The 13819-nt window shown below is 47.4% G+C and overlaps 1 protein-coding gene across 1 annotated transcript in view; it reads left to right on the top strand.

Moving 5' to 3' along the window:
* SCPEP1 (serine carboxypeptidase 1) overlaps positions 1-10548 on the top strand; it is a 34574-nt gene extending 24026 nt beyond the window's left edge. Inside the window, exons 7-13 of the mRNA XM_010852923.1 lie at positions 2860-2897; positions 3401-3529; positions 4136-4229; positions 4973-5086; positions 7046-7183; positions 8844-9007; positions 9942-10548. Coding sequence (XP_010851225.1) covers positions 2860-2897; positions 3401-3529; positions 4136-4229; positions 4973-5086; positions 7046-7183; positions 8844-9007; positions 9942-10004 — 740 coding nt within the window. The 3' untranslated portion in view covers positions 10005-10548. The remainder of the gene's footprint in view (positions 1-2859; positions 2898-3400; positions 3530-4135; positions 4230-4972; positions 5087-7045; positions 7184-8843; positions 9008-9941) is intronic.
* Positions 10549-13819: the final 3271 nt, after the last annotated feature.

Raw genomic sequence — 13819 nt, 5'->3', positions numbered from 1 at the left:
ATGACACCACCCTTATGGCAGAAACTGAAGAAGAACTAAAGAGCCTCTTGATGAAAGTGAAAGAGGAGAGTGAAAAAGTTGACTTAAAACTCAACTTTCAGAAAGTTAAGATCACGGCATCTGGTCCCATCACTTCATGGCAAATAGATAGAGAAACAATGGAAACAGTGAGAAACTATTTTTTTTGGCCTCCAAAATCACTGCAGATGGTGACTGCAGCCATGAAATTAAAAGACGCTTGCTCCTTAGAAGAAAAGCTATGACCAACCTAGACAGCATATTAAAAAGCAGAGACATTACTTTGCCGTCAAAGGTCCATCTAGTCAAAGCTGTGGTTTATCCAGTAGTCATGTATGGATGTGAGAGTTGGACTATATAAAGAAAGCTGAGCACTGAAAAATTGATGTTTTGAACTGTGGTGTTGGAGAAGACTCTTGAGAGTCCCTTGGACTGCAAGGAGATCCAACCAGTCCATCCTAAAGGAAATCAGTCCTGAATATTCATTGGAAGGAGTGATGCTGAAGCTGAACCTCCAATACTTTGGCCACTTGATGAGAAGAACTGACTCATTTGAAAAGACCCTGATGCAGGGAATGATTCAAGGCATGAGGAGAACAGGACAACCGAGGATGAGATGGTTGGATGACATCATTGACTCGATGGACATGAGTTTGAGCAAGCTCTGGGAGTTGGTGATGGACAGGGAGGCCTGGTGTGCTGCAGTCCATGGGATCGCAGAGTCAGACACGACTGAGCGACTACACTGAACTGAGCCACATATGACTATTTAAATTTATATTATAAAATACAATAAAAATCAAATCTTTTGTCTGCACTACTATCATTTCAAAGTATCCAGTAGCCATAGGTGGCTGTGGACGTGTTGTGGATCACACAGATACAGAACGTTTTCGTCACTGCAGAGGCGACCTCAGAGGTACACATCCAGGCTCAAACTACGGCTTCTAAGTCAAGTCTGTCCTGCCACCCTGCTTTAGTAAATAAGCTTTTTGCTGGGACACTAGCGTGCCCATTCATTTGTAGAATACAGGTCATCTGTTTGGAGCCTGCAATAACAGAGTTGAGTAGTTGCAACAGAGACCAGCTGACCTGCAAAGCCAAACACATTTACTGTTTGTCCCTTTACAGAAAAGGTTTGCCAATCCCTGGTCTAGATAAAGCAGGAAATGGGATGCCTTGGAGGACTGCAGTTGATTCTTTATAAGAAACCGAGGCCCAGGCTTGATGGTTTAGCTGGAGAGGAGAATGACAGCTAGTTTCTGAAGGACCTGGTGTGTCTGCATTTCTCAGGGTGTGTCCTGAAGAATACCAGCCCAGTGAAATGCTATGCAAAGGGCTCCATGGCCAAATAAGTTTTGCAAGTGCCAGATACTGGCCGCACCTCCTCAAGGTTCACAGGCACATTAAAGGCTCTGATAAGTCCTGCAGTTAAAAAAAAAAGTGTTGTCTTTTGCATAACCCCAAAGGTATTTAGCCAACAAATCATATTTCTGTGTTAATACCTAGGGTAGCATCCTGCAGAAGTGAGGTTATTTGAAACAGACTTTGAGATGGTTGGGCTTTGGGGGAACTGTTGAAGGCTTTGTAGCAAAGGAGTGGTGCATTAGCCATTGCGTCATCTTAATGCCCTCTTGTAAGTTAAAAATGTTCCTGTTGCTCAACATATCCAGTATGGTGGCTATCAGGGATATAAAAGAGAGACATTGAATAAATAAGGGCTGTGTTTTCATTTACTCTTTTCTCCTTTTGGAGAAGCTATTTTGTTACCCTACCCTAATGATTGGAGTAGGAAGTGGCAACCTGCTCCAGTATTCTTGCCTGGAAAATCCCATGTACAAAGGAGCCTGGTGGGCTGCAGTCCATGGGGTCACAAAGAGTCAGACATGACTGAGTTACTGAGCATGAGTGCCATGTATTCAAATGTGCTCTATAAGTTACGGTCCTTGATGGAAGTCAAAGTGTGTGTGAGTCACTCAGTCGTGTCCAGCTCTTTGTGACCCCATGGACTGTAGACCGCCGGGCTTCTCTGTCCATGGAATTCTCCAGGCAAGAATACTGGAGTGGGTTGCCATTTCCTTCTCCATTGATATAAGTCAACTGTACTTCAATTTAAGAAAAGTTACAGAAAACAAAAGAAAACCACATAAGCAAAAAAAAAAAAGTTGGGCTTGCTACCTTCTTAGCACTTCTATCAATGGACTAGCCTTAGTTACGGTAACTGTGAACTTGTCCAAACCAAGCCCAACTGTTCTCTGTGAAGTTGGGTGTTGTCTTACTCACATTTGTCTCATAAAACTCATTATTGGCTTTACTCCAGTTCTCACGCCTTTACATTCTCAGTGTACTTTTGGAATTGAAATGAATTGATTGGCAGTATAGCCCCAGAAACTTGATGCAATCAGTATTCGTCCTTAATTAGCTCCTTGGTGGAAACTTGTGTCCTCAAATTGGAGGAGCGGGCAGGGTGCAGAGCAGAGCGGAGCAGAGGGCGGGGAAATACCTTATACCCTCACAGTCGAGAAGCGTGCAGATAAGCGCTGCCGCTGCACACGCACGGCCTGTCCGTGGAGCCGTCCCTGGCGCTGACTCACTGGCTGGGCCAGTATCAGGCCAGATTAATGTGGCCCTTTAGCCCTGACTCAACAGAAAGGTTCCACACCCTCACCCCACCTCCCAGCCACCAAGACATGAGCCCTGGTGGGTTAAGGAGCCTTCAGACCCAAAGCCACTGTGTTTCTTGCTTCTGTCTCTCTCTGCTTTGGGAGGAAAGCTGGTTAGGTATTTTGAGGGGAGGACAATCACAGAAAACTCACTCTGTCCCTACGTGGTGTCCTTTAGATTCGGTGCTCTCCTGGGGACCGTACCTGTACAGTGTGGTAAGTAGACGAGCCCAAACTCTCAGCCTGACAGCCCAGCTGACTTCCTCTGGCTGTGTCTGCAGGAGGGACCAAGCTAGTTGAGTTTGTCTGTGCGGTTGACACTGCCCCTTAGGGACCTATTTAATAATCCATATCAAGTTGAAAACCGTAAGCAACAGCTGGCCTTGGGGACAAATTTAAAGAAACATCAACACAGTTATCCCATTGCTCCAGGTACTAGACATGCACATTTTAAAATCTCCCCAGATTTTTATTATAGACATTTCCAGATATGCAGAAAGGTTGAATGATCATGGTGAACACCCATATAGCCATCACCTAGACTTGGTTGCTATTTTCTGGCATTTCCCTCATCAGTAAACACAGCGCTTGTTATGCTGTGCTTTTCTATGAACGTCCCCTTGCTTCTGCCGCCCACTCTTTCTGTTACCCATCCCTACCCTGAGTGATGCCAGAGTTCTGTCTCTTGCCAAGTCAGAGTGTTCTTGTTTGCATTCCAGTCTCTTCTAGATGACCAGGGTTTGGCAGAAGTGTCTAATGTTGCAGAGGAAGTCCTGGATGCCCTGAGCAAGGAACTCTACCAAGAGGCCACCAGGCTCTGGGAGAAAGCAGAAATGGTCATTGAACAGGTAAGAGGGGATACGTTTGGGCCAGCCTACTTGGCTTTTCCCTGGGGGTGAAGGGACCTTGGTTGGTATTGTCAGGGCTGGGGTCTATCCAGAGACTGCCCACAAGTCTGGAAATGATGTCAAGCTAAACAATATATCTGACCAGTCTGAGCAGCGACAAGGTCAGAAAGCCACCCAGCCTGCAAGACTTGCCTGTCCCTCAGCTGAAAGTATGGATTCTATAAGAAAGAATATGTTCCGCCAAGGTGAGTGTTTGGGTCCTTGCCAGCCAGTATTCTGGCCACAGTGAGCCAGGAGGAAGAATCCACAGGTTGAGGACTTGAGTGTGTAGGACCCTCTGCAGATTCTTCCTGGAAATTAACACACAGGCTCTTGGTTTTCTCCTGTGGCATTGGAGCCATCCTTGGATGAGCTACCCCCAGGAGACCGGGTTGGCACTGCTGGTCTCTGGGCCTCCAGAACTTATTTCTTTCTGGTCTGAGCAAATGTACAAAATTAAAGCTGTCCTTGGACAAGATGGGGAGCCAGGTACCTTACTGTTTTGCAGCTCTGGTAATGGATAAACAAAGAAAAGAAATAACACAATTCATTTCTTGTGTATTTCAGAACACAGATGGGGTGAACTTTTATAACATCTTAACTAAGAGCTCGTCTGTGTCCAGAGTGGTGTCGAATCTAGAATTCACCCAGAAACACCTTGGTGAGTGGACCTTGACGTTGGGAGACCATGTCTCAGCTTCCCTGCGTCTACCAATTTTTTGAAAAGTTTTATTGACATATAGTTTACATACCATAACATTCACCCATGTTGTGTAATTCAGTGGGTTTTAGTGCATTTAGAACATTTCATCACCACAGTCCTGTTTTAGAACATTTCCATCACCCCAGAGAGATCCCACATGTCTGTCTGCAGTCAATTTCTTTTCCCACTTCCAGCCTCAGGCAACCACTAACCTGCTTTCTGTCTCTCTAGATTTGCCTTTTCAGGACATTTCACATAGATGGGATCATGCATGAGGTAGTCTTGCACTTAACACGGTGTTTTTGAAATTTGGAAACCAGCTTCTACACGTTGAATTACAATGTTAAGCCTCCTAAAGGCTGGATTGAGTTGTTTTCACTGCGGGTGCTGAATGCCTGATAGCCTCCCTTTATACAGAAGCTGCCAGAGGCCTCTAGGTTCCACTCAGCTGACTTCCTTAGGCCGTGCTGGAGAACCTTACTGGCCCCAAAGGACATAAAATGCACCAGTCAAAGCCAATAAAGCCTCTCCACTTGGAAGACGTTCCTGACTTCCCCCCCATCTGGGGGAATCAGGGGACCACTTTTCATCTTCCAGGTGCAAGCCTCCCTCTCACAGCATCCCTGGCAGCTTAGAAAAGAGGGAGGGCCTCTTGGTCTTGTTTCCAGTCCTTTGACTCACCGTGTACCAGTTTGTTTTAGTTCATCTTTTCCAACGCCACGTGAGACAGCTCCAGCAGGATCCCTTAAGTCAGCTCATGAATGGTCCCATCAGGAAGAAGCTCAGAATTATTCCTGAAGACTGCATCTGGGGAGGTAACTTGTGTGACTTCATGAAGTGTTGTTTGTAGAGCCGGGGGTGAAAGAGGTGACGATTCAAAGCCTTAATTTGTAGAATGGGTGTTAGTGGTGGTGCTAAGTGTGTTCAGTTGCAGGTAGACCATTATTACCGTTCACATTTGATAGATGGGCAGACATACAGAGACAGTGAGTGGCATGCCAAAACTGGCTCAGAATAAAGGATTGGCGAGGGAAGTGGGCGGGGAAAGAAATGAAGCGGTGGGTTGTAAGTTGATCACTGTTGAAGCCAGGAGTGGGTCCATGAGAATCATCATCACCATCTCCTCGTTACTTTTATGTCAGTGTGAACTTTTCCGTAATAAAAACTTGAGATTTTAAAAAGCCATGCCCAAGGCCACGGTTGGTTATGAGTGTATTGAAAAAAAAAAAAAATCATTTTTCGGCAGGGTTTGAGCAGGTCGGCCTCTGCAGGTATCCTGATGTGGATGATGAGGTCTGTCATCTGTTGCCTTCTGGTCTGAAGGTCATAGGGGGGAAATATGGGGGTCCTCAGGGACCAGGATGAGGGAGAAATAATCTAGCGTAAGTTCCTGCTCAATCTTACGGGGAAGCCATGAGCAAGCGGGACTCCCATGCTCCTGGAGGGGGAACCCTCCAAACTGAGTTGGGTTTTTTTCATGTCCAAGAGCCCCCAAAGCCATGTTCCATGGGGTGGAACCTTGACAGCTGCAGAGAGACTGGGACTGGGCCAGCCTCCCAACCCTCAGAGAGGTCAGCAGAGCACTCGTCCTAGACCTGGTGTCTTCAAGTCCCCGTCACCCCCTGGAGTTCTTTAGAAATGAAGGGAAGGTTCGCTCAAATAAAAGAATGCAGTTTCAGAGCCGTGAGGGATGCAGACAGCTGTGGGGGGCTGTGGCGCTGAGGAAGAGCAGATGTGAGTATCCCCGGGAGGCCAGGTGCAGGCCAGGCTCACGAGAACACACCTTGTCAGCTCAGCCCCCTCCTCTTACCCTCATGGCTGTGTCGTCTGGTCCCAGCTTCTCTCGTTACAGGGACTTTTGCAGATGAAAACTGCTAAGGACAAACTCCCCCTGGCTCTGGGTGTGCCTGTGTAGGGTCTGGAAATGAGACTCCTTTCTGGGCACCCTCGGTGTCCTGAGCTCAGTCTGTAGTCTGCCGGCTGTGTGTTCCTATCCCAGCTCGCCACTCACTGTGTTGCCCAGGGCATGTTTCTCAGCCTCTCTGAGCCTCATGTTCCTTGCACAGAGTTGATGAAGGAAGGAGGCCCTGGGATGTTGCTGACACAGGACGTACTTAGCACAGTGACTGGCAGATAAAATTCAGTGGTGGCTGTTGCCCTTGTTTTTCAACATGGTCAGGGATCCAACAAGAATGCTGTGCAGACCGCCTCCCCTGTTGCCCGGGGCTGGTCATCCATGTGGCTGTACCAGGGACAAGCTCCAGCTATGTTCAGGGCCGGTTTGTTGATGATTTCAGTTAGCCCTACTTAACCTGGCCCTGGAGGAAAGCAAAAATCAGAAACCTTAGCCTTGGTGTTACTCAGTAAAGGAGGAAAACTCAGCTGACCCCAAAGCCGTGGTGTTGGAGAAGACTCTTGAGAGTCCCTTGGACTGTAAGGAGATCCAACCAGTCCATGCTAAAGGAGATCAGTCCTGTTTCCTTGGGCACTGGCCTTCTCTTGGTTTCCAACCCTCATGACACACAGCATCTGCTCTCGTCACAAGCACCTGAGTGAACAGAGCGTGTGTGCTGTTAGTGCTCGCCTTCTGCACAGCCAGCCTGGGGCACGGATTTCCGGGCCAGCGGGTTCTGTTGGGGAAGCAGTGGTGTGTTCAGTCTTCCTCACATGGTGTGTGGCGGTCACTCTTGGGGTCCTGGAGGCTCTGGACTGAAGAGTGCCTCTTGTTCAGGCAGGTTCCAAGCCGCTCTCTCTTTCTCCTTCCCCTTGTACAGGCCAGGCCCCCATCGTCTTCCTGAACATGGAAGGGGACTTCATGAAGCCGGTCATCAGCATTGTGGACGAGCTGCTGGAAGCCGGGGTCAATGTGACCGTGTATAATGGACAGCTCGACCTCATCGTGGACACCATGGGTAGGAACCGGTCTGAGGGGAAAGAGGAGGCAGTGTTGTGGATGGAGCTGGCCCCTTGCTCGGGGGAGGGAAGTGACATTGATGTGGCAGGAGGAGGGCCATTTTCCATTACCTGCATCCACCTCTGACCTTGGCTCTTTGAAGAGGGCAGGGCTGCCTGAGGTGGTGACCCCCTCAGAGAAGTCCGGCCTGTCCTTCTTTTGAGGTCTTCAGTCAGTCAGTTCAGTTGCTCAGTCGTATCTGACTCTTCACGACCCCATGAACTGCAGCACGCCAGGCCTCCTTGTCCATCACCAACTCCCAGAGCTTGCTCAAACTCATATCCATTGAGTCGGTGATGCCATCCAACCATCTCATCCTCTGTCGTCCCCTTCTCCCGCCTTCAATCTTTCCCAGCATCAGGGTCTTTTCCAATGAGTCAGTTCTTCTCATCAGTTGGCCAAAGTATAGGAGTTTCAGCTTTAGCATCAGTCCTTCCAATGAATATTCAGGACTGATTTCCTTTAGGATGGACTGGTTGGATCTCCTTGCAGTCCAAGGGACTCTCAAGAGTCTTCTTCAACACCACAGTTCAAAAGTGTCAATTCTTTGGCGCTCAGCTTTCTTTATCGTCCAGCTCTCACATCCATACATGACTACTGGAAAAACCATAACTTCAACCAGATGGACCTTAGACAGCAAAGTAATGTCTCTGCTTTTTAATATGCTGTCTAGGTTAGTCATAGCTTTTCTTCCAAAGAGCAAGCGTCTTTTTTAATTTCATGGCTGCAGTCACCATCTGCAGTGATTTTGGAGCCCAAGAAAATAAAGTCTGTCACTGTTTCCGTTGTTGCCCCATTTATTTGCTATGAAGTGATGAGATCAGATACCATCCATGATCTTAGTTTTCTGAATGTTGAGTTTTTCTGAAAGTTGACCTTTAGAGGTATAATTAAAGAAAAGGTTAATTCGCACCCCCACCTCAGAATTTAGAAAGAAGATGTTTCCTTGACCATTGGACAAAGACACCAGTTAGCTAAGGGAAAGCCTCTCTTTTTGTGTCAAGGAGAAGGTAACACTGCAAGGGGAAGGCTGCTGACCCTATCCAGCTGAGGACCCAGGGGACGTGGTCTTTGTGGGGTCACTGCCGTGCTGCCTGCCACCCTGTGCCCACCTCCTGGTTTCAGGAGGGCCAGGGAGAGGCTCAGACTGAGGCATGTGATCTGGCGAGTGTGAGCAGCACTGAATATTTCTGCGACTTGTGAGCCAAGATCACTGAGGACATTTTGAAATGGTTCTGCATTTCTTCCATGTACTCCCCACGTGATCCACCGTCTGCCTACCTGGGGCTTCTCTGTCCTCCTGGCAGCCCTGCCTGCCCCCAGAGGTCCCAAGGCTCCTTCCTTTGGAGCGGGGGAGCCATGGGAGGGTCATGGGCAAAAAGCACAGCTGTTAGGTTTGTCCTGGGCAGCCTGGCTGTGGCTGGGGCACCCAGTGCTACAAATGCAGAGTCTCAGGTCCCGCCCGATGTACTCCATTGGAATTTGCATTTTAGAAGGATCCCAAGTGCATTTTGTGTGCCTCCCCACTTTCAAATTCTGTGCCAAGTTATAGGACCCAGATTTCGGTTTCTGCTCTTCTCAGCTCTTCATGCTGGGCCATGCTTTGTCCCTCTTGCCAGGTCAGGAGAACTGGATGCGAAAACTGAAATGGAAAGAATTGCCCAAATTCAGGCAGCTGAAGTGGAAGCCCCTGCACAGTGACCCCAGATCTTCAGAAACATCTGCCTTTGTCAAGTCCTACAAGAACCTGGCTTTCTACTGGATTCTCAGAGCTGGACACATGGTGAGAGTCAGCGTCTGTCCCAGATTCACGGCTCTGGGGGTGGAGGGAGCCACACGCGCTGGTCTCATAGGTGCCTGGGGATCGGTGTGTTTGCTTCACTGGAGTAGTTAGTCTGCTGAGAGATTTAATGCTGGGGTCTCTACCCTCTGCTCTTCAGGTTAAATGAGTTGAATGTTGCTTTCCTCTGGACAGTTTGTCCTGAATAGGAGAGAGGAAGGAATTGTCTTTCCCTAACATTTTTTGCTTTTTTTAAAATTTTTCTTTTAACGGCTATACTGTTTTATTTATTTATCTGATTTTTTGACTGCGCTAGGTTTTTCTCTAGTTGCGGTTCACAAGAGAAAAACAGTGGATTCTCTCATGGCAGAGCAGGGGCTCTAGGCACACAGGCTTCAGTCCTTGCAGGTCGTGGGCTCCAGAGCGCCAGCTCAGTAGCCTGGGCTACAAGGGCTGAGTTGCCCTGCAGCATGTGGCATCTTCCCAGACCAGGAATCGAAGCCATGTTCCCTGCTTTGGCAGGAGGATTTTTAACCACTGGACTACCAGGGAAGTCCTCCCTGACGTTTTGAGGGAGTGATATTAGAGCTCAGTCATCTGTAAGGCTGAGCGCAGTGCAGGGTGCAAGGCAGGGAGTGCATGTTAGCAGCAGTGGCTCTGGAAGTTACGGAAAAGGAGGCACGTTTCCTTCCTGAATGTTGAGTCCTCTGGACCCCTGCAGCCCAGCATCATGGGAGCTCGGGAAAGCGTGTTTCTAGCACAGGGGTCATTTCACAGAAGGGGTGCTCTCTTGAGGATGGCACCCAGGCACGGCTGTCCTCCAAGGGTGTTATCACAAAACTGGTCCCCTTCCCAGGAGCAGGGTCTCGGAGCCAGTCCTGACCCCAGGCCCAGGCAGAGAGCCGGGAGCGCTAACGCAGATCCTCCTTGCTTCCAGGTTCCTTCCGACCAACCGGACATGGCCCTGAAAATGATGAGGCTGGTGACTCAGCAAGAATAGGATGGCCTGGGCTGGCTGCAGGTGAACTGCTTGGCCTCAGGGCACGGGAGCCCCTGGGAGCAGTCTGGTGCTGTAGGAACCACCCTTCTCCCCTCGAGTCTGACTCCCGGGGAGTGGCCGACTTGGGCTGATTGTGCAAGTTCCCGTCAGCTTTGGCAGAGAACAGAATCATTGCCTCTGTAGCAACTTGCAAATCATTTCTGCTTGGAAAGACTTTTTTTAAAAAATGGATTTGTTTTAATCAAAATGAAGAATTGAAATAGCTTAATGTTTTCTTATTATAAAAGCAAATTGTGTGACTTACAGAGAAAACTGGAGATGCAAACAAAGAACCAAATAAATATCTGTATGCTCCTTTCCCAGGGAAAAGCACTATTACCAGTTAAGTGTTCTCCCTACAACCCTTTTTTTGCTATATATACATACATATTTTTTTACAAAAACGCAATCATTGCTGTGTTATGTCATGGTCCATTTTGTTCACACATCAGTATGTCCTGAACACCTTTTCGTGTCAATAAATTGTTCTCCTGTAACATTTTAATGTGTGCTGAGCATCCAATTTTATAGCTGTACCATAATTTACCTACTAAATACTCAGTTGTTTCCCATAAGCAGTTTCTAGTTTGTTGCTTTTATAAACGGTGCTCTGGTGATATTTCCTGATAGTTACATTTTTACACACATCCTTATCATTTTATTACAAAAATTCCCCAAAAGTATACTGGTCAGGTCAAAAAATTGTAACATTTTTTAAATGCTGAGTTCGGGACTTTTAAGTGTAATTCATGGCTTATGATCTACAAAGGCTTCAATCATAGCCTTGAAACAAATACCACTTCTGGTAGTTGTGGGGCTAAGATTTTGAAAACCCAACACAGAGTCTTATCCTGCTGAGTGTGGGGAAAGAGTTACAATGGGTTACGCCTACGGCGACCAGCCCCTTCTGACCTGATGCTAAAACAGACTTCTTGGGCGGTGCTCCACACTTTCCCCCATGAGTTGGTTTGCTGTTGGGGAGAGAGCAACTCCTGTGTGTCTACTCCTGTGTGGACCAGGAAGAACTGAGAGTCTTGTACTGGGTCCCTCTAGACTCCACCAGTGAATGGCGGTCTCCTGTCGCTTCTGCTGGGAAAAAATTTCACTATGAGTATAACTAGTTACTGAGTCTTATGAGCCCTTGAGACATTGAAGTGGACAAGTTGAATTCCCAACCACACAGGGTCTTTTTTGTTAGAAGTTAGGGTATGTTGGGGAAAGGAATGCAAGTTTGAGCATTAGAATTTGTCATATGTGTGGCAGAGTCCAATGAAGCTGGGACTGCAAAGCTTTTTTGCCCCTGGAAGCCCTTCTATCGCCACCTGAGGAGGTTAGTCTCTTGCCCTGATATCCTATAACCAATTCCCAGACTTGCCTAAGGCCTCTGTTGCTGCTATATTATATCCTCTCTCAAGCTGTGCCCATGGTTTCATGGGGATTTTCTGCGAGTGGACTCAGGAAGAAGAGTCTCAGGTTGGTTTTCAGATGGTTCTGCGTGATTGCCGTGCATCACCTGAACGTGAACGGCTTTGCACTGAAGTTCCTCTCCGGGACAGCCCAGATGGTGGTGAAGGGGAGTCCTCCTTGTGGGCAGAACTTGGGGAACTTGGTTCATTTTGCCTGCAGGGAGAAGTGGCTGGAAGGAAGGGTCTGCACCAAATCATGGTTTGGTTGGAGAGTGGAACTGGAAGGAGCACAATGAAAAAATGGAAAGGTCTGAAGAAGAGGTCTGAGGATAGAGCCCTCTGAATGGCAGAGCAGGAAGATATTTCACTTCCATGGCATGCTCATCACAGGGTAGAGGAAGGGCTTCATAATCGAGTGGTTGGGATGACCCATTTGGTAGACATCAGACAGCACCCCCCACCCCAGCAATTCCTGTGAGCTCGTGAACGAAGTGGCCCTGGCTATGATGGGGGCTATGTATGGCTCAGTACCAGGAGCGTGTGTCCATCAAGACTGACCTGGCTACACCTACCGCTGAGTGCCCAATCTGCCAGCAGCAGAGGCGGCACCGAGCCCCTAACGTAACACCATTGTTACAAGGGCTCAGCCAGCCACCTGGCATCAGGTTGATTACCCTGAACCACTTTCATGATGGAAGAGGCAGCTCCTACTGGAACTGCCACTTATTCTGGATGTAGATTTCACTGCCTACAAAGCTTCTGCCAAAACTGCCATCTGTGGGCTTCCAGAACGCCTCATCCGCCATCGTGGAATTCACAGCAAATGAAATACAGCCGTGGGTTCTTGCTCTTGGAATTCACTGGTCCGTCCTTATTCCCCATCATCTTGAAGCAACCCCTTTGACAGATGATTGACTGATGGCTTTTTGAAGATTCAGTTGTATTGCCAGGTAGGTGGTGACACCGGGCAGGACTGGGGCAGTGTCCACCGGCTTGTGGTGAATGCTTGAATGCTCTAAATCAACGTTAGTTTCTCCCATACCCTGGATTCCGAAGTTCAGGAATCAAGGGATACATACGAACGTCAGTCTTCTCAGGGTTAACAATCCAACAAACTTTTGCTTCCCATCTCTGCAGCTTTAGCATCTGCTGGTGTAGAGATCTTCATTACAAAGGGAAAAATGCTTTCACTGTGTCACTTTGAGAAACAGCAAAGACTGCATTAAATTGGAACTTGAAGCTGCCATCTGGCATCTTTGGGCACTGAATCAATAGGCAAAGTACTGGCTGGGGTGATTGACTGGACTAGTAAGGGGAAAATGGGTTGCTGCTACACAGTGGGGGTGAGAAGGGATACTGCAGGAGACCCTTTGGGGTGCCTCTTAGTACTCCCATATCCTCTGATTAAGACCAATGGAAAAGGGATAAACAATAAGATCCTACTGTACAGCACAGAGAACTGTATTTGGTATCCTAAACAAAATGGATAAACAATGATGGAAAAAAAATTTTAAGAATATATATATAACTGAATCTATATATAAATATAACTGAATCACTTTTCTGTACAGCAAAAATTAATACAACATTGTAAGTCAACTAAACACCAATTAAAAAACTAAAAGATAAATGGAAAACTACAACAACCCAGTTTAGACAGTCAATGTCCCAGACTTCACAAAAGGCTGGAGTCATCCCACCAGGCAAGAATCTAACAACTGAGGTGCTTGCTGAGGGCAAAAGAAATACGAAATGAATATAGATGATAGTGGTTGTAAATACTAGCAGGTGGCCTTGTGACCAGCTCTGGAATGAGGCCTCTAATAGTTATAAATATTTCTTCCTTATTTTGATGTGAATATATTTTAATAAATATTAACCAAAATGGTTTTATCTCCTCTCTCTATCATTGAATCTCACATGACTCATAATCACTTTATATGTAAGTATTTTAAGTTACAAGAAGTCAAAAACAGGAGTGTAAATCAGCTAGGAAAAGAATGAACATTCAGTTCAGTTCAGTTGCTCAGTCGTGTCCGACTCTTTGCCACCCCATGAATCGCAGCACGCCAGGCTTCCCTGTCCATCACCAACTCCCGGAGTTTACTTAGACTCAAGTCCATCGAGTCAGTGATGCCATCCAGCCATCTCATCCTCTGTCGTCCCCTTCTCCTCTTGCCCCCAATCCCTCCCAGCATCACAGTCTTTTCCAATGAGTCAACTCTTTGCATGAGGTGGTCAAAGTACTGGAGTTTCAGCTTTAGCATCATTCCTTCCAAAGAAATCCCAGGGCTGATCTCCTTCAGAATGGACTGGTTGGATCTCCTTGCAGTCCAAGGGACTCTCAAGAGTCTTCTCCAACACCATAGT

Source organism: Bison bison, unplaced genomic scaffold (genome assembly GCF_000754665.1).
Source record: "Bison bison bison isolate TAMUID 2011002044 unplaced genomic scaffold, Bison_UMD1.0 scf7180017864317, whole genome shotgun sequence".
Classification (NCBI taxonomy): Eukaryota; Metazoa; Chordata; class Mammalia; order Artiodactyla; family Bovidae; genus Bison; species Bison bison.
The sequence above is the reverse complement of the archived record's forward strand: the minus strand, read 5'-3'. Positions and strand labels throughout refer to the sequence as shown.